The sequence below is a fragment of the Dysidea avara genome, chromosome 6 (assembly GCF_963678975.1).
Source record: "Dysidea avara chromosome 6, odDysAvar1.4, whole genome shotgun sequence".
NCBI lineage: Eukaryota > Metazoa > Porifera > Demospongiae > Dictyoceratida > Dysideidae > Dysidea > Dysidea avara.
Window position 1 is genome coordinate 25,986,855 of NC_089277.1, and position 21,924 is coordinate 26,008,778.

General features: G+C 41.3%; 1 protein-coding gene across 3 annotated transcripts in view; it reads left to right on the forward strand.

The window, feature by feature from the left end:
• Nucleotides 1–21,924, forward strand: part of LOC136257207 (uncharacterized) — a 181,438-nt gene that overhangs the window by 13,900 nt on the left and 145,614 nt on the right. For all 3 annotated transcript variants that reach the window (XM_066050284.1, XM_066050282.1, XM_066050283.1), the window contains exons 5-6: nt 8,026–8,405; nt 10,310–10,338. In XM_066050284.1, the coding sequence (XP_065906356.1) occupies nt 8,026–8,405; nt 10,310–10,338 (409 nt within the window). The remainder of the gene's footprint in view (nt 1–8,025; nt 8,406–10,309; nt 10,339–21,924) is intronic.

Sequence of the window (21,924 nt, forward strand, 5' to 3'; positions counted from 1 at the left end):
GGATCCCATACAGCACAGCTTAGGACAATTGGAACTAGCTCCTTCGCCATGATGTCTGTCCTTTTCCACTCCATTGACCATTCCAGCTGAAGCCAATAATTTTCGAACAGAGTACCACATCCCAGGTTCCTGAGGCATCTGTCTGAATTTGGACATCATGTTTCTGTGGTGTTGTAAATCCCTCAAGGAAGCTCATGCCATTGTAATTACTTTTGAATAGATGCACCATTTCAAGTCTGAACGTAAGCCTTTTGAAAGACGGATGTAGAATGACAAGCGTTTGAGTCAGGCTGCCTCACTGTACATTCTAGATACAAAGATTCTTCCAAGTTTAACCACTTTAGTTGCATGCTGTAACAAACCCACTAGGGATAGTATTTCCCCCTTTGTAGCTTTTTGTTTGACAGTAGGCTGCGAATTCCCTGCAGCTTCTCATCTAGGAACCAAGCTTCCATCTTGTTGGTGTCTAAGGTGAACCCGAGAAAAGTAAGGCAGTCTGATGGCCCCTCTACTTTCTCCAAGGCAAGTGGGATGCCTAATTCAGTGCACACTCTTCTGATAGTGGGTAGATTATCAGCACAGGTTAATGATTCTGGTGGTCCCAAAATCTGGAAATCATCCAGGTAATGGAGAACTGGTGTTACCTGTCTATACTCAAGTATCCTGGAAAGCATGTTAGCTAATACGTTGAAGAGCTTTGGAGCTGAGCGGAGTCCAAATGGTAGACAGGTGTCTATGTAAATGCATGGTCCCATTTCATTGCCAGTAGGTGACGATCTGATGTGTGAACTGGTAGTAGTCTAAAAGCACTTTTATATCAATCTTAGCCAATAGAGTGCCCTTCCCTAAGTGCTGGATATGCTGGATGGCTGAGTCTGCAGTTCTGTGGGTGAGGGAGCAGAAGCTTTTTGGTATACTGCTTCTAGGTGATCGAGGGCACACCTCAGATTTCTTCTTGCTGATCTAAGGGGCTTGGGTGGCTGTTTGAACCCAATACGGAAGCCCTGGGAAATGCCAGTGATGAAAAGCTGTGCTAGCTGCCTGTTGTGGTGATTTGCTACCAATCTTGCCCAGTTTCTTGTAATAAGTGGTGTGGTAATGGTTGTGGCTCCATGTGGAACTTTGACATCATCAGTAGAATTCATGAGGTGAGTTGTCCAAGCTGGAACTCACTTGTGGTATGAGCTGTAAGCTTCTTGCAGATGCTTGTAACGGCACGGGGAGCGGGTACATCCATCTGGACTGTCATTCCAGTTGAGACAGATCTGGCGTTTGTAATTGGATGGTAGTTGTCGGGGTGGTCGGTGAGCAGTGTTGGCAAAATTGGTGGATTGAGGACGGTCTGACTGGCAATTTTCTATGGCACAGTCGGCAAATACTTAATTTCAAATTATATTGTAGGAAGACCATTCCGTATTGTTTGTTGTGGAAGCTTTAACCCTTTCCTACCGAAGTTATTTCTTAAAACCGCAGAAAAACCTCAGGAAATGAAATTTTATGGCTTGTGTGATCTTTGCGTGATACGTGAGGACCCCACCCATCAATTAACACGGAACGCTATATACATATGAAAGCCATCTTTCCCTTCTACCCAAACATCTAAAAACCATACAACAAAACACATAACTCACACGCTTTGAAGTGAAGAAAGGCACATTGTTATTCTTCACCATAGCAGCGAAAGATGGACGCCGCCATCTTGTTATAACCCCTGGTTACATCATACTGTATATTTTTAGCATCCTTATCACGTGAGTAGTTTTATTCTTAGTAGAACACACCATGATGCTCAGAGCGAAAGTTATCGAAATTTAAACAGGTACAATTGTTTTTGATGCGTGTTTGTGTGTTTATAAGTATTGATAGTTCCCCATATTTGTTCTTATCGCTTCGCGTTAAACTTTATTAGAAACGCCTGGGCCTACTCAGCAAATTGGTGGTTATTTCAACTTCATAGCCCTTAGGACGAAAGAATTATGGGTCCATTTATAAAGGGCACCCGTAACATGCATTTTTTGGCAATATATTAGCCATTCGGTAATAAAGGGTTAAGATGTAATCTTCGATCATAAACAACCCAGTGACCCTCCTAATGCTTTTGAGAGGTGGATATGACTAAGTTTTGATAGCTTATGAGGTCTGCAACCCTATGTAGTGCGTGGTGAGATATGATGGTCATATAGATGCCAAAACATTGGATCCAGTCCATAATATTGCTGACTTCGTGCGGTCTTGATCAAGACTCACGGTAGTGAGTCGCACGGCCAGTAAAGCAGAAATGCGCGCCACATACAAAAAATGACATGACCACTACACGTAAGTATTTTACAGGAACGAACATTGTCAAATTTGGCCTTCCTGTAGCTCACCTGTCACTTACACTATCCCTCTGAAACTCTAAAGTTGAACTCATTGTGTCACTAGTAACTACCACACAAGCAGTGAAGTAAATCCATACCAACTGTTTTGAGATCGAGATTGCCGACATCAAAGGGGAGGTTTTTTTTAAAAATTTATTTATTTTTATTGCATGCAGTTAGACGCAACCACAGGTGTATGACTTGTGTTCCTTTGTGCATTTCAAACACTGATTGCCCTGCTATCGCTTCAGTACTCTCTCGATCGCCTCAAGATTCACATCATCGATTTCACCATACATCATTACCCTACAGTCATAATTTCAGCACCAAACGAAGTTTCAGTCGTCCTTAGTTGACCTAGAAGCCAAATACAAAACCCATGTTGTTGTTTTCCACAATACTCACTTGGAATGTGTCTTTAAACTGTTCTAAAACTTTTGTTGAGATGGAAACATAAGTTTTCGAGAATGGCTAGTTTGAAATTGAAATTTAGTCGCCCCCACGTAATTTGCTCTCTATAAGAATTTAACTCGGAATTTGAAGAATGACGCAGAGCATAACTGCGGTCACTGGTTATTGATGAACTGAGCTGTGTGTAGTTAATCAGTGCATGTAGCCATAAAGAAGTGTGCTGCGTGCCACCGTTTGATTTGAAATTTGAATGTAGTCGCCCCCACATAATTTGCTCTCTAAGGGCGTGGCTTCAAGAATGACACAGAGCACAACTGCGGTTACCAGTTGTTGACACAAGCTGCGAGTAATTAGCACATGTAGCTAGCCTAAAAGGAAGTGTGCAAAACCACCTGATAATGTACAATTGTCACAATGTATTTTATAGCACCCCCACACAAAATTACACATGTAATTACAACATACAGAGGACACATGAATACCAAACAGTTTTCACAACAATAATGTAAGAATTGTACAATGATGACTGTGATATAACTGCAAAGAAAATCTTCTCCAGTGGCCTGCCATGGTAACAAGTCTCACATGATGGCATGCATATTCATTCAAACAAAATGGGAGTAATGAGTATTTGCAGTGACAACAAGTTGGTATGACTCCATTTGTAGAATCCAGATGAGTGGGTGTGGCTCCAGTATGTCTAAACAGTTACAAAAATATGTACTAGAGTTGCAATATAATAGCTTAGTATTTAAATACAACTATATGTAGTCTCCACTGCATCACTATCAAACACACTAAGTGGAGGATATTGTTGCATCTCTAATATGTACACTCCATCAGTACGACCTGTGTTAATGGCCACCAGTATAGAAAGACAACCTCTCTCGAAAAGCCAATTCCAAATTGAGAATTTAGACACTGCTAGCTACCTGCTTATTGAGTGAAGGTGCAAGTTCCACTGTAATTTATACATGTGATCTGATCCTGTTTAATTATTCTGTCATCAGTGGATGAGATCCACTTGGCCAGGACAAAGTGTGACCCAAATGTCCTGGTTGATCCACACTTACGACCCAGTGGCACAAAGGAACTGAGTATTTATAGAGAATACAATTATATTTATTTGTGGACACATTACAACACATTACAACACATTACAACATGTGCGTATATACAAGACATGCTAAGTACCGTTTTAGTATTTCAAGTCACCACATTGTGCATGGACCATTCAACAATACTTCATAGTGCCCATCAGTAAACCTGAAGAAGAAAAGTTACGAAAAATAAAAATGCATACAAGTACAGTGAAACCTCATTAATAGGGCCAGCTCTGGGACCAAAAAATTGGCCTTAATAGCAAGGTGGCCTTATTAATGAGGTCATAAAGTAGTGCTTAGCTATGTTTGGGACCTACTAGAGGTGGCCAATATAACGAGGTGGTCTTATTAAAGAGGTGGCCACTAAGTGAGGTTTCACTGTACCTACCGTTAACAATGGTGAACAATATTAATGGTTAATAATATACACTGAAACCTTACTCAGGTCGCTTTAAGGTCAACCTTGTGGCAGATTGTTTTGTACACAAAATGACACATTCAGGGATTGTATATTTAGATGGATGATAAAGTAACGCCTTATGACTTAAATACTCATGGTGTGTCACCGCTAGGCAGTATCTGATATGGCTATATATGGCACTGCTGAAGAGCAACGTTGCACTCGCTCGTTCACACAATTTGCTCAAGATTTTGATAATTAAGGGGTGTGGCAACTGTTTCACTCTCAAGACTGTGTGGCAGCTCTTTCCCTCACAAGAATTGCAGCAAAAACAATTGCCACGCCCCTTAATTAGTGATTTTAAAAATCTCAAGCAAACTTGCATGTGCAAGCGATATTGTAATTGAGCAGTACTGTACCTGAGTAAACCACATAAGTAGCTGCAGTAAGATGGTTACTTTTGGGCCAAATTTTCTTGGCTTATATTAAGCAGGTACCTGCTTTAGCAAGGCACTGATTTAACCATATAAATGTCTCACAGGGGAATTTAAAAGTTGGCCTTCTTAGAGAGGCAGCTTTCTGTACAAGTGGCCACCAAAACAGGTCCACTGTGGTTGAAAGCCGGGCATTAGATATTTGGTATTTCATGTGTTGAAGGAATTCCAGGGCTTCTGGTTGTCTGAAATCTTACCACAGTTTACTCAAGCAGTGTTGTGGTCACCACTAAACCACTGGAATGCTGTTGGCTACTATATAGTAGAACTGAAACGGATACTCTGAAAAATATATATCCTATGGATAAGACTTCATTACAGAGCTTATAGGGACCAAAAGTTAAAATTTTTACACTTTGGGCTGACAGCCAACTGCCTACGTCTGAAGCAGTGCCTTTGGTGCTCTAACAGATAGGCTGCCCCCTTTCTGTTAGCACTCACTGTCTCATACACTGTCACACACTAAATCCATCTCTATAGCCAGTTAGAACAGCATGCTTCTTACCAATTGCTTAGGGCTGCAAATGCAGCCACCTCCTTAAAGGCTAGGTCAGAAAATTTTACAATTAAGTTGTACAACACAAATACATGTATAGTTAAATTCACCAATTTTCTCTCAGTGGCACTAAATCCCTTCAACACAAAAACACAACCTTCTGGCAATGAGACAACAGCCTTAAGAACTTAAGAGTCTTGCCAGGAAAAATTACAGCCTATTCTGGTGCACTTATTTATTAGTAATATAAATTGTAAGGCATTTACACTCAACAGAACATAATTACGTGCCCCTCTATTGTTTCTGTACATAGTTGCCATTTCTCTACTATTCTCATTTTATTTCACAAGAGCTCGTACTGCTATGGGCAGGGGCGTGGTTTCTCCGCAATGATAGAGATACTCTAATAGAGCAGTCAATCACTCTAATAGAACAGTCACATTTATACTAGTGCTGTATTTTTATAAAGTCTGCAAGTAGCCAGTAATTTAAACAATGCTTGGTAGAAGTTGTAACTATGCTGTAACTTTTATTGCTGTGTTAGAGCTGCTTTGTGACTGCTCTATTAGAGTATCTTGATTGTTTTAATGCAGTACAAGATAAAAGGCAAAGTGTTACTAAGGGTTTATTAGTTAAAATAGCTGTTAGTTGACTGCAGTGTTACATGCCACTAAAGTTACAGTTGTATTTTAATATTCTGTTACTGTAATCTGGGGTTTCTGTCAAAACCATGGAAACTCACCTATTGTTTTCAACAGTGTATGCTTATTCTAACAAAAAGTATTGAAATTCCATCCAAAGACAGCTTGTAGCTATAAAAAAAGTCCGCGTCCAAGTAAAACAGAGTTAACTGTGACAAAAAGTAATGATATCATGACGCGGCCATGTGCGAGGTGTGCAAGTTGTAAATTAATATTATCTAATCAGATAATAAAATATTATTGTTAAAGTGTTAATGAGAACTATGTGATGCTGATAGTTTTTAAGTGTGTGAGCATCTTCATAAATGCCATGCAAATTTTATTCTCAATAAAGCAACATGTATAGATTCTCTGATATAAATAAATAGTTTGAGTTTGGCCGCCTTTCCTGTATACGGCAATGCTATGAACAAAGGAAAAGTGGCCAAACTCAAATTATTTATTGCTATCAGAGAATCTATACACATTGCTTTATTGAGAATCAAATTTGAGTGGCATTTATGACGATGCTCACACACTTAAAAACTAGCAGCATCACATAGTTGTCATTAACACTTTAACAATAATATTGTATTATCTGATTAGCTAATATTAATTTTACAACTTGCACACCTCACACATGGCCGCACTACAGTATATCACTACTTTTTGTCACAGTTAACTTTGCTTTACTTGGATGCGCACTTTTTTATAGCTACAAGCTGTTTTTGGATGGGATTTTAAACTGGTAGATTGGTCGCCAGTGTTGAACTCTGCGGAGCTTAGGTGGTCTGACAGGATTTCAGACATCTCGATGTTCATTCCATCCTCCTCTTTTTACTAATCTTGGTGGGAGGCCGCTGCTAGTGAGGATAGGTAGTTCCTGTTTCTTAATTAGTAGAGTAATTAGGCAAACTTAGTGGCTAGGCATGTTTGGTAACTGTAATACTGTATTTTATTTATTTTTAAATTCATTAAAATAGTGACTTGAATTTTTTATGTTGTTTTATAACACTTCGCAATGAGTGGCGATACTGTGGCTAGCTGTTTCGGGTGGGATTATGGTGAGCCATAGGTAGCCCTATTTTAGTTAGCATTTAATGGAGTTGTGGTGCAGCTGCTGGACTGTATAGCCATATCCAGCACAATTTTGTTAAAGTTTTTAATCAGTTATAAGGAACCACATGTGTTACGACCCCCCAAGAGATTTTGCAAACTCTCCACCTCTACGAGTACATATTAAGCATACAATAAATTGGCAGTTACTTAAGATTCACTAAACTCCTCAGTGTCACTGTTCTGGTCCTTGTCATCTTGCATTTTTCCTCATTGCATTGCTCATTAGTCCGTTCTTCTGTGATGGCGGTAGCGGCTTCTTTTCCAGTGGTAGTACTTGATGATTCGGGAAGTGCCTTGATAACAGCCTTGATAATAACCGGAACATTGTCCGGGGTCAGTGGGTGAGTCTTAGGCCACTTCTTCTGCTCTGTACTGCTTGTCTCATCGGCTTGTCTCTTCTTGGTTGAATGTGTCGAAACAGCTTTTGGCTCACTGGTGTCCATGACAGAATTCTTCTGTGGTGGAGTCTTTACATTTGTCATGGAGGTAACCTTTTTCCTTCATGGCGTAGTCTTCCTCTGCCTGGCAACCTTCTTCGTCTCGTGCGACTGACTACGCATGCATTATTTTATTCTTATTAAAGCACTATTTCTTTTTAATGCTAACCTAGCTTATGCATGGTGGCTTGGCATTCTACCCCCCCCCCCCCCCCCCCCCCCCATTAACTATGTTTAAATACTTTAAACCTCATTTAATGTGCAAAGGGTCTATTATCTCAAAGAATAGGACTTCTGTGAGCATATGTATTTTAGAATAGGCACATGGTGCTAAGAAACATGCATTTCCAGTGAATAATATCAGAATAATTGTAATCTGGTCGTCTTTTGTTACAGCAAACTGCCATGTGCATGGAATTTGTAGCCGTGAATGGGTTTAAACTATTCTCCTATTTGTTGTTTAGTATAAGTTACATATACATATTGTAAATTAACTTTATAAAATATAATATTAATTTCACATAGAAACATGACAGGATAACTTCCTTGGAGAGTGACTGTAATCAAAAAGATATAGAAATTGAAAATTTGAAGAAGAAGTTAGGGAATCTACCAGTTGCAAAAATGAGCAAAGTGAAGAATATGGTGGAATGTGTAGTTGTCAGTCAACCAATGTCAGTAGCTGTATTGTTGAGGAATAATCATGGAGAGCTTGTGTCTGGTAGAAGTGATTGTATAGAAGTCCTTTCTGCGTCAATGAAATCTAATACTTCTGAATCATTGCCACTAGATATTAAAGATCATAGAAATGGTTGGTATAACATATCATTCACTATCGGACATAGTGGAGAGTATGATTTATATATTATGGTGTCTGGATATGTCATTCCTGAAATGCCTTGCAGGTAATAATTGATATATTATATTATGCCAGTCCCTTAAACTGTAATTATCATGTAGCTGTTGTATTGGTAGTGTATATATGTAAGGAGGTATGGATTTTTCTGTCCAAAAATATCACTCAAAAATACCTTCCTGGCACCTTGGCAGTATTAGTTAAGTATGACCAAGCCCAAAAGTGCCTTCAGTATGACCCTAAATGCTCCAATAGGTTGCTACAAAATAGACCTTTTTTAAAATTTTCTACTGACTGATTGACTGACTGACCGACCAACCGACCGACCGACCGACCGACTGACCGACCGACCGACCGACCGACTGACCGACCGACCGACTGACCGACCTACCGACCGACCGACCGACTAACTGACTGACCAGACAAGCATAACACTATAACGGCGAAGGCTACAGGCTTAATTTTTTTTTCTGTTTGATGTTTCTTCAGCCCAATTGGTGCCATTTGGCATCCACAGTAATAACGTACAATGAATGTGTCATGGACTTACCTTTGTCCTCCTTTGTGTCCCATTTCTTTTTGCTGACAGATTAAGGTGTCGATTTGCATTAGCACATGATGGCTTTCCTACATTTGTAAAAGGGAATCATCCGTATTTTCCATGGTGACTGGATTGATAGCAGATGCTCTTCTTCTACTGTTGTTGTAATTCTGTGTAACAGGCTGAACATAGCTGAAAGTGTAACATAATGGTCACTTCACTTTCGAGTCCATGATTGAAAGTTGGGGCATGCATTCAGACGAAAATTTTAAGTCTGGCGTCATTCTTTATTTTGATGCGATACACATGGGTTTACCAGATTACATTACAAAAAAGTAAATAAAAAATTTTACGTTTGATCATGGATCACAGAAAAAACAGAAAAAGTAGGAGAACAAGGGAGGTTACCTACACCTGCAGATATACTAGTGGAAGTTTAATCCCTAATTTAGTCATAGGTAGACTGAAGTTGAAGGATTTAATGTCCACTAGTATATCTGCAGATGTAGGTGACCTCCCTTGCTTCCTTACTTTTTTTCTCTGATCCCTAACTGAACTTAAAATTTCCGTGTACATAGTAGGGATCCCTCAAAAACTACTGCTGTAACAGAAGAGTCTTAGTGCATCTGATGTGGAAACCTTTGCAAATCAGCATTATCAAATATAATATAAAGAAAATTACCATAAGTCGATTATTAACATGCAGTAGGTGAAGGAAACTTGCTAAAACGAATGTGTTAGCATGTCAGGTTTTGCAGATCCAGCTACGTACATATAGAGTATGTGGTATATAGTACCTGGTAGGTTCAGTATGTGTGTATTACAGGTGTACCAATATAAGAAATTATATAAATCCAATACCAATCTGACATGTGGGTATTATTTTGAAACCAATACAATACCAATCCGATAATACTGTATAATACTGATATAATACTGCAGTCAAGTATAGCTCTTAGTTTAGATCTTTATGTACTGAGGATAGACTTATTACATGTAGATGTATTCACTGGGTATGCTCATGGTGGTGTGGCCTCTAGTGCATGTATATGTCAACTCATATAAAATGCAAGGCCTCCACAAATAATTTAATACATACCCTAGCTGTCAAGATTATGTTGTATTTGTAAAAATGGCTAATTGCTTTATGTTGTCCTCTTTGGTTCATCTTATGGCTACTGTTCTATTTGTAAAAATAGAACAGTAGCCATGTGCAGAGCTTTACATAGTGCTTCTTGCAGGGTAGTTAACTAACTTTGTTTGCTGTAGAAGGAGTATTTCTATATTGACAACTAATATTATGTATTGGCATCTCTAGTGTGTACTGTATTTCAGCAATTTTTAGTCATTAGTATAAGATATACATGCATATCTTGAGAATTACGTATATTGTTAATATCGCCATTCTATAGAATTCAATGTTTAAAAGTTATGGAATCAGGTATGTATACACGTATGTTTTAACTTTGTATGTGTTATACTATGTGGTACGTATCTTCTGTATACCATCTAGTGTACAGTAATTCATCATGTACAATAAATGGAGTTTAACTTGTTAAACAAAGTTAATGGAGGGAGATAATTTGTGTGTGTGTTTGGGTGGTGTAGTGACACATTGCAGCTATCTAGGTATGTAGCACACCTGCATCACAATACTAGATGTAATATAGAACAGTAGGTATTAATTGGAAAACATTATGAACACATGCGTGGGAAAAATACCGCGTGTATGGGTCGTTCCAATTGGGTGACCAGGTGGTACATCCCATAGCCCACCCCTAGGACTAGGAGAATATGTTGGAAATGAGTACATAAAACACCAGTTACGTTAGTGCTGCAATATATCAGAGTGATAATAAAATAACATCTTTAAGAAGAGGGAATTAACACTGGTATGGGATTATTCTATCACAGGAGGAAATGCACAGACATTGAAGAGAGTCTTGTGTGGTAGACTCAGTTATTTAAGGGAGTCTTGTGTGGCAGAATCAGACGTTGAAGGGAGTCTTGTGTGGTAGACTCAAGTCCAGTGTTCTCCCATTCCAAGAGTAGCTCTTCCATCCCAGGACTAGCTTGGGGTGTGATAGTGCAGGGTTTCATTAGGATTATTAGGATAGCCTTAGAAATCCCTGTGGCTTCAAAGTTGGGAACCCCCAGGTATTTCGCCCCCAAGCCTCATGCAATTGGGAGCCACAATTTGTGGCTGATCATATCAATGGTCTTATTACAAAATTGTATAGGAGAACCATGGAACCCTGCACAACTACCAAAACAACCACCATCATTGGACGGCGGTTGACAAGTGAACAATATCAGCTTGACACAAATGGCTGATGGTTTGGGGTTTTTTATTTAACGACCGACATTAACACATAGTTATCATACAGTACACTAGTAGAGATCAGGAGATTTGGGCTTTCTTGCCCAAGAATATCACCCAAGTCAGTCACTAAGTCAGGTCATTAAGTCTAAGTCCTTGAAATTAGGTTAGGTAATCCTAAGGCTGCAGCACATGTTGCTGTCAGACCTTCAGTGCTGGTCTCTGTAAAGTGTTAATTATAAATACTTTAGGTTTAAGGAAGAGAATCCATCCCTCCTGGAGGAAGACTGAGTGTGGCCCCGACTAGACATTGCGTGACCTGCAGTTCGAATCCTGGAGTTGGAGGAATTTGTTTCCTTACTTTGGCCCCTTTTCTGTTACACCTTATCAGTCATTAAGTCATTCACTAAGTCAAGTCATTAAGTATAAGTACTTGAATTAGGTTAGGTAGCTAAGTCTTAAGTGCTTGAAATTAGGTTAGGTAGTGTAAGCAACCAATTATTGTCAGTCACCTATTATCATCACAAAACTTTAAAAATAAAACCGGTTGTGTTTACGGTAAATATCTCGGAATTCAGATATCTTGCCTAGACAAAGCAAGGGAAATCTAATTTATTTTCCATTCTTTTTCTACAAATATGTCTCCTTTTGTCCTTATAGGTGAAGTAGGTGGGCTGATACCGTGAAGCGACCTTATAAGAGACAAAAGTTTAGACGGTTTGAACAAACGGAAAGAAGGCCACGTGGGAAGTCTTGAAGTAGATCCTCACTGGCACTGATAATTGCCAATCCTTCAAAGAATCAAAGGATATGGATAGAAGAGCAATTTAAGTCCACCTATAAAGTTGTGGAGGGTAGTAGGAATGGATTTAGTGCTGCACGTGAGTGTGTTGTGTCAAGAATGACACTGCAAGATGGAATTTTGGAATGGTAGTGAGGCATGGGAGTAATCCTGGACCCCAGCCATACTTGAATCAACCTGAGGAGAACAATATTTTAGTGGAAACAACCATGGTTGGTTATAACTGGAGCCAAAAGCTGGTTGTATTTCTCGGATGGAGAGATCTACAAAAGAAACAAAGCTTTTTAGCTACCAGCCAAAGAAAAAGATAGTAGAAGTACCTGCATGACATAAGTAACACAGTGGGTGGATGCATATTAATTTAACGGGCAAAGAAAAATCTAGTAGAGAGTCACTGCAGATACGGGCAGCAGACAGCCGATTACTTCTTTTGATTTGCATTACCACAATCCAGCAGTTACGAGGTAAAGCCGTTGAGTAGCACTACCACAGAACTGTTCTCATTCAATAAAAGATCCAGCCTTTGTTTAGATGTGCTTCAAGTGCTTCTAGAACAATTCGCTGTTTGCTGAAAAGGTTGTGATGTTTGATTTGTATAAACAAAATACGAAGCGAATCCTAGCTATGTATGTGTGCAAGCAATGAACTCATGAGCACTGTACTACACTAACATTATTAAATTGCAGCTGAAATGATAGCTAAGTTAAGTTCAGGGAGCTGTTGTACCGATTTAAATGTATGTAGTGTGTATGTGTGTATGTAACAGTTTCACTTAACATGCTACCTTCATGACACATCACGGCACATTACGGCATGCCCTACACAAACTATCCTTCCACCGCACCAAGCTATAAACACATTACTTCACATGATAACTACATAGAAACATCACTTAACATACATGTATACACATACATACATACATACAACTCTTTGGGGGAGGTAGGGCAACTGAGGTGAGGCGCATTTGCTTGAAGGGGAATTGTGTGTTATCACTGTCCCAGTTGTGCCATGCTTACTGCTATCTTTGATGATGTGACTTACAAGACATTAATAGCGCCCAACAGTACATACACCCAAACAGTGCCTACTCCCAACAGCACCTACGCCCATGCAACAGTGCCTATGCCCAATTGTAACTTCACCCAATAGTGCCTACACCCGACAGTATTCACAGCCCACAGTACCTACACCCAACATTACAACACTCTAGCATTACTAACATCCAGTGGCAGCACACATTACAAACATCTAGTCGCAACAAACATTACGAACATTCAGTCGCAACAAACATTACAAACATTCAGTCACAACAAATGTTACGCACATTGCAAGAAATAACACATGTAATCGCAACATAACCACATTTAGTCGCAACAAACATTGCACATATAATCGCAACACATAAGCACATATAATCGCAGCACATATAACCATATTTAGCTGTAATTAACATAGGCACATTTAGTTGTAACAAAAGTAACCAGTTTGAACATAGCATTTATTGGTAAGTCGCATTAGTAATAACACGTGCATCTTTGGACTGAATTACTTTTAATTAAATTCAGCAATTCGTGCCCCACCCCGGCTGCCAATTACATCTCAAGAAAGCAGGCTAGCAGGGAGGGTGGGTGGGAAACTTCTCTAGTTAGACCTCTAAGGGCTGAGAAACTAAAATCAGGCACCAAATACACAAATAACACAAATAGACAATTGTGGCAGACACAACTCAGTTCCACTATTATATAAGGAATGTGGAATTTAATTATGATGTGCATTTATGCAACCAGATAACAGATGGTGCTAAAACTTGATTTCTGCTCCTGACCCACCACTACAGGAAGCTAGCCTGTTAACTTTTGTTTGTTGCTGAGGCAAAAAACTACATTTAACATGCTACCTTCGTGACACATCACGACACGTTACGGCATGCCCTACACAAACCACCCTTCCACCGCACCAAGCTATAAACACATTACTTCACATGATAACTACATAGAAACATCACTTCACATACATGTATACACATACGTACATACAACTCTTTGGGGGAGGTAGGGTAACTGAGGTGAGGCGCATTTGCTTGAAGCGGAATCGTGTGTTATCACTGTTCCAGTTGTGCCATGCTTAATGCTATCTTTGATGATGTAACTTACAAGACATTACTAGTGCCCAACAGTACATACAGCCAAACAGTGCCTACGCCCTACACCCAAAAGTGCCTATGCCCAATTGTAACTTCGCCCAATAGTGCCTACGCCTGACAGTACTCACAGCCCACAGTACCTATACCCAACATTACAACACTCTAGCATTACATGAAGTTTAAAGACTTTAAACATAGTTAATGGTGGGAGCAAACACCACACACACTTTTGCTAGCTAAAGGAGAGCATTATATAGAGAAGAGCATTATTTGGAGTAATAATGCATGCACAGTAAGTAACATGTGGTCAGTCCATCATTTTTTTTTAGTTATCATGCTAACAAATGACTGCTTGTAGGGATGTATCAGAAACATCTAGCAGTTCCATCGTCACTCTTGTGTGCCGAAAGACAGCCGCATTTAGCTAATCTTCAGATATCACATCATGGTTAATTCCCCTTGAGCATCACATAATCCGGCTCATCAGGCCCTCATATGAGAATAAAGCAAACATGTTCACATACACATAATTTTGTATTCTCTCAAGACTTAGCCAACGTTTTGGACATTTAAATGGCTTGCAGCATGACCTACTCTATCATGTGGAACAACGTTGAAACCGGGTCACTACTGCTGACCCGGATGACCCACTGACCCGGATAGCAATCCGGGTCAGACCCGGATGTGACCCGGATGTGACCCGGATTGACCCGGAGTAATTAAAGCCGAGACGTGTTTCGGCTAGTCTCGGGCGAGCGAACGAGTCTACATTTTGAACGTTTGATTCGTGTTGAGTAAATATTGCAACTTCAGCCCAGCTGTAGGTTGAAGACCAAAAAAAAAAGGTCTTCACCTACTGACAATAGCTACCCCTCACCATAGATACCCTCAGTTTCGTGCTACATACTCCACTTACTAACAAATAGGCGTGGCTGAGCATATGTTGGTAATGCGATAAGTGGGCGTGGCTCACGAAAGAGCTACGCGATAGCGTTTATAAGTTCCACGTCGTCAAACGAACAATTTCGTTTCTCACGTGATCCAATCCGGGTCAGACCCGGATAAATTGTAAACCGGGTCAGACCCGGATGACCCGGAGAAAATGTGACCCGGATGACCCGACCCGGTTTCAACGCTGATGTGGAACACTACCTGTTACTTTCTGCTAAAGTTCAATTGTGATTTAATACCTCCTTTATTTAGGCTTACTTTAAGGACACATCAAATGGCTAAGGCTGTTTGCTGCTTTTGTAAATTAATTTAAATTGCAGTTATACTGGTCACTTTGTATCACTGAACATGCTAGCATGCCAAGCTACAGTAATAAAGGTTTCAGCATTACTGAGCTCTGTGCCATCTTTATTTCATTTAGACAATAACGGTTACCCTGTTCACACCTGGGAATTATATCCCATTTGCAGCACTTGATGCCACTTCTGCCGACAATGTAATGCCTACCAGTGCTACAATCTGTTTGTGTTCAGTGCCCTTGTTTCTTGTAAATAACTCTTGTTATGTGGGCCAGCTGACCACACATTTAGTAGCAAAGTGAAGTCCCCCCTCCTTTAAATATTCCAGAACTAATAATAAAAAAAGTGCTTTGATACGGGCAGGAACAAATGAGTTATGAGGGTGCAAAAATATCCCATACATTGAGTATGGATGATTCTTTTGTGCAAACATTACAAAACCATCAGGAGTAGACACATTTCCACCTCCTTGATATTACTGTTTTTTTTTAGGGTAGGGGAGGGGCTCAGGTGAATGCGTACTGGCTATAGCTATGTAAGAACAACAAGAAGCAAACAGTAATGCTTGTTATAATTATATTCTACATGTTAGAAAAGGCATTAGAATAGAGTCTGGGTACCAGTATATGCCGGGCGCCATTATGAATCATCACAGTAGCACTTGTCAGCAGCACGGTATATTTGTCCCTTCCCTTCCCATCCCCCCCCCCCCCCTCAGGTACAATGCATGATTGGCCAACAATGATACCTATCCAAATAGGCATGCGATAATGCCCACTGAGTAACCATACGATGAAATCACTGAGTTTCTGTTTATGCATAGTAACAATACTGGCTTGTAAGTATGTATGCATAATTATTCCGTTCTATTGCAGGATAAAGCCAGCCTAGCATGCTTCCTTTTGCCAGAATACAACTTGCCTGTTATTTATATAATAACAATATCATTTGCAACCACGTAGAGTACAAATTTAGAAATCATGTATGCATGTGTATACTGAGTTTTTAGAGTGTAATACAAATTAATGTTGGTCACTTGACTAACCTTTCTTATGTGCCCCTGCTCCTAAGATGCCAGTCCAGTAGAAGTTCTTCGCCTCCCACAAACTGATGTTTGTGGTGGTGGTTTGGTAAATGTACTTTGCCCTGATTGCCATGTTTGGTTCTTTAAAATTATTTCTTTCTAGTTTTTGAGGTCAAATATCTAAGGCCCTAAACTTCTGAAACAATTCTCGATACTTGGGCCAGGAAGGGATTTGGAATCCAGAGGCATTCTGTGTGCCAAGTACCTTCCCTTAAGCCACATCTACGTTGGCAATATACTTATAAGTATATGGCAACCGTCCTAATTGGGCGCAGTACTATCACATTCCTCCTATCAGGAATGGAGATGCTGCAAGTGCAGCTAGAGCTGTGGGTAAGCTCTGCGTCAGAGCGGCACGACCAGCACTACCACCATGTGACAGCATGCTGATGCACCCTCTGACATGTGTGGAGTTGACCCATGCTCATGAAGGAGCATGGAGCCAACACTCCAGCTGAGAGACAGCACAAATGCTAGGCTGGAGCTCTCTGTGCACAAGGTGGTTGATGGTGCTCCCTGAGAGCGGCCCCATCAACACCGCCTTGAAGGAACTGACATTGACCCATTGGGGAGTCGCACATCAACGCTCCTGTTTGAGTGGAGCTAACCCATGCTCGCAAAGGAGCATGAGGCCAACACTCCGGCTGAGAGACAGCACAAATGCTAGGCTGGAGCTCTCTGTAGACAAGGTGATTGATGGTGCTCCTTGAGAGCGGCCCCATCAACACCACCTTTGAAGGACCTGACATTGACCCATTGGGGAGTCGCACATCAATGCTCCTGTTTGAGTGGCCTAATCTGTAGCTAATGAATACAACACATGTTAGCTATACATATGTGCACATATGCATCTGCAGTAAGGTGGCAATACACAGCATAAAATTACCTATTGAGCAACGGTATATGGAAACATAAATTTGTAACAATGTACCCCATGACAGATTGAAGGTGTGAGGTCCTGATATCAGAAGCACATTGTAATTGCTTTATTTGCTATTATTGATTGATTGATTTATAGCAGTTCTGGTACTACCGAGCCAGAGGTATGGCAGCAGGTATGAAGAGGGGGAGGGGGAGGTGGGTGATGTTTTTGTTGTCAAGCGTTAGCGTCAGCTTCTACTTCTCGATCACGTGTTAGTGCGCATGCGCAAAGTCACTATTCCTATTAGTGCACAGCTATTCTAATTAATGCCCGTCAATATCATTTGCCGTCACACTCTATGGTGGATTGTCTGGTGCTGCTGTCGTTCTCAACATTAACTAGGTTTAAAGGTATTTTAAACATTATTAATTTTAATGTTGGTCACTTGACTAACCTTTCTTATGTGCCCTTGCTCCTAAGATGCCAGTCCAGTAGAAGTTCTTCGCCTCCCAAAAACTGATGTTTGTGGTGGTGGTTTGGTATATGTACTTTGCCCTGATTGCCATGTTTAATTCTTTAAAATTATTTGTTTCTAGTTTTTGAGGTCAAATATCTAAGGCCCTAAACTTCTGAAACAATTCTCGATACTTGGGCTAGGAAGGGATTTGGAATCCAGAGGCATTCTGTGTGCCAAGTACCTTCCCTTAAGCCACAAAAGGAGACCCTCCGTAACTACATAGAGAGGAGGTGTTTCCTTTACCCAAGTATCAAAGTTCCTGTGTGAGTGCCTGGTATCCAGATGCAGAGGTATGGCATCACCCACAACTGATAACATGTATTATATTTACATGATTATTATGTACATTCATACAATTTGAAGTCTGCACTTGGGTAACTCCATAGTATGTATACACTAACAAAAGAAAACTGTTTGTGTAGTTTAGTTGTACTACTGATTCCCAGTAGCAATTGACTTGGAGAGTTTAGCTACCTCAGTGGGTGGAGGCCGGATATATCGCTGGAAGGCATTGCTTCTCCAGCGACCTAGCATCTGGATGTGGGTGTCTGAGATGTTTGCCAGTGATGCCGAGGTTGCTGCTCCTATACGAAAACTATGGGTATTATAGTGGTGCCTGTTTAACTTCAGTTTCCCCATAAGGCTTTGGAGAGCTGAGCGGAACATAGAGTTTGTCCAGCCTTTTCCTTCCTTGGTGATGAAAAGAGGGGCCTGGGCGACTGTTTCGTCTTGCCAGGTAAGAAAGCACTGCTTTAACTGGACAAATAGTTGTGTCGGTGGCACCGACGTAGACTTGTGCAACTTGTTTAAATGGGTCCGTCTTTGACTGCTTGAGAAACAGTTGAAGTAGGCGGGGTTTGGTTCTGTTGTCAACCGTGACATCTTGAAGTGAGAGGTGGCGGGATGAGTTGTATGAGCCCTTTGAGGGGATTGTGAATTCACTGACTCTTAGAAAGCCGAAGAAGGCAAGACAGCACATGGCCCACAGGGTGGTGTTGTCATAGGTGGGTTGTTTAGACAGGAAATGTTTGATTTTTCCGAGTAGCTGAGTGGTGATTGGGAGACGCTTCCTCCTTGAGTGAACATCAGCCTGACGCTTTTTAATGCCTCTCAAGATGAGGTGAAGCCGGGGTGTCAGTTGTTGGCTGAAATGGCCGTGCAGTCCTTTACAGATGTGCAGGTGTCTAACTGCTGATAAATACACTTTAATGGTTCCATGGGAAACATTGGAAACTGCCAGGTGTGTTGTAAACAGCGTCAGAGCTCCTTCGGATGCAAGGAGTGGCTTAATTCCTGCTGCCTTGCAGAAGTGAAGATATCTTCTTTGACCAGCCATGTAGGTGGATCTGCTTGACTTGGACAAGCCAGTTTGCAGGAGCTTTTGGGCTTTGCTTAGGAGCCCACGGATGTGGGTATTCTGCTGGTGGCCACCTATAGGTGAATGACCAGCAGTGATGTAAAGCATTCCCCATGACAGTGTGCCCTTATGGATTTTTATTTTATTATTTTTAAAATTTATTTATTCTGAATAAGCAGTGTGCACTTAATACATTCTATTATTAACATTCTCAATGAACAGTATGCAATCATACATTTTGGAACAAAGACACCGTGCGGCTAAGTGCAGTATACAGTTATAACATACACTAAGTTATGTGTGAGGTGTTTGTCTGGTGCATTCAGATCACTAGGAGTGGATCTGCAGTCTGTTCATGGTTCGCTTGAAGTGGCGCAGAAAAGAAGGTGAAGTCCAGTCCTGCTTTTGGGGTGATACCAGTTTTAAAAGGGGTGTTGGCATCGTCACAGGGATCTGGAGACATGAGGGTTTGCCTGAAGAAATTCCATTGCTTTATTTCTTGAGAGCTGGTCCGCGGCAATGTTTACTGCTCCGCGGCAATGTTTACTGCTCCAGTGATATGGGAAGCAACTACTCTGATGTCGAAATGAGCAGAGAAGAACCAGAGACATCGCAGCAAATACATGGTAACTGGTTCCTTGGAAGAACCTTTGTTAATAGAATCAACGACGCTCCGGTTATCGCACTTGAATTCTACTCTGTAGCCAGATAGTAAAGGCCCCCATACGGCACAGCTTAAACTATTGGGACAAGCTCCTTGGTCATGATGTCCCTTCGTGACCACTCGTTGCACCACGCCAATTGCATCCACTGAGTCCCAAAGACTGCACCGCAGCCCCAGGTTCCTGATGCATCGGTGAGTATCTCGTGGTCAGGGAGAGAACAATTGAAGAAGCTGCAACCATTCCAAGAAGAGGCAAAGAGGTGCCACCATCTTAAATCAGACTGGAAGGCTGTATTAAGGCGAGTATAATAAGACAGCCGATTGAGGCGAGCTGCTGTGCGGTACATTCTGGATAAGAATGTCCTCCCTGGGGATACTACCTTAGTAGCAAGCTGTAGAAGGCCCACCAATGAAAGTATCTCTCTTTTAGTGGCTTTCTTTCGAGTTAACCAGGAAGCAACTTGGAGGCGGATTCGTTGTAACTTGTCATTGGGCAAGCGTGCCTGCATGCTTTGGGAGTCTAGTGTAATCCCTAAGAAGGTCAAGCAATCTGAGGGTCCCTCAACCTTCTCTAAAGCCAGGGGAATTCCCAGCGTAGAGCATATATCCTTGATCTCAGATAGGTGATTAGAGCATGTGGGGGGCCCATCGTCAGGAAATCATCCAAGTAGTGGAGTACTGGTGTGACCTGCTGTTGTTCAAGTATCCATGACAGTAGATCCGCCAGAACATTGAATAACTTGGGGGCGGACCTGAGTCCAAAGGGTAGGCAGGTGTCAATAAATATGTGCTGATCCCATCTCATAGCTAAGAGATGGTGGTCTGCTGGGTGAACCGGTTGAAGGCGAAAGGCACTCTTGATGTCTACTTTTGCCAGCAGTGTGCCCTGGCCAATCTGCTTGATATGTTCAATTGCCGAGTCTACCGTATTGTACTTCAGGGAACACAACGTCTTGGGGATTCCTACATTAACACTTCCCTCGATAGGATGAGAGAGGTCGACTATCAGCCTCCACTTGTTAGGCTGGTGGTTCTTAGGGATGACCCCAAACCGACTGACGTGTGCCTGTGGGACTACGGATTTTGGAAAAGGGCCAGCTACACGTCCGAGTGCCATTTCCTCAGTCAGATAAGTCTGCACTATGTCTGGGTGCTGGAGTGCACAGCTTAAATTCCGTTTAGCCGACTTCAGTGGTGTTGATTGATCTCTAAAACCGATACGAAACCCCTCAGTTAGTCCAGTGATGAAGAAATCCACTAGTGGCCTGTTTGGGTGGTCTGTCAACATCCTTTTCCAATGGTCTACCCTCAGCGGTGTAGAGATTACTGTGGCCCCTGGTGGAACTCTTACAGTGGCTGGAGTTCTGCCCAAGTGGGATGACCACGCTGAAATCCATTTTTCATAGTTGCAACGCAGGTCTTCAGTGTGGACTCCAATAATGTGCTCCTCTGTCATCACTACAGAGGGGGAAGATGGCGATATATACGTGTATGTATGTGTATGTAGCTACTAATTGTATGTATGCATGCTTGTGCTAATTGAATCTGGATATCTAACATTCTCATGCCGATGCAGCAACACTCATGCTTTTTTCATATTTAGGTGGATACTCAAATTTAATAAGAAACCATGAAACAAACACAATAGCTACCTAAAGTGGTGTGCTGTGTGAGTAAGCAGAGTAGTTCCAGAAAAAAAACAGACAAACAAAAAAAACAAAAACAAAACACAGTCATTAGTAAGTTGAGTACTTTACGGCATCAGGGGTCGTCTTTCAGCTTGCTTGTTTACACGTTGGGTAGCTGGGCATTGGGATGCCTTATGCTGCCTATCTTGCTCCTTGGGGCTGTGAACACATCTGTAACACACGTGTTCATAACGGCAAGTCGTCCGAGTGCACCCATTGGGGCTATCATTCCAATCTAAGCAGATTGCCATTTTCTTGGGAGGGGGCTGGTTTTGGCGAAGTGGTTGCTGAGAGTAATTGAGGGGAGGTGGGTAAATGTTGGGGCCCTGAGCCTGGT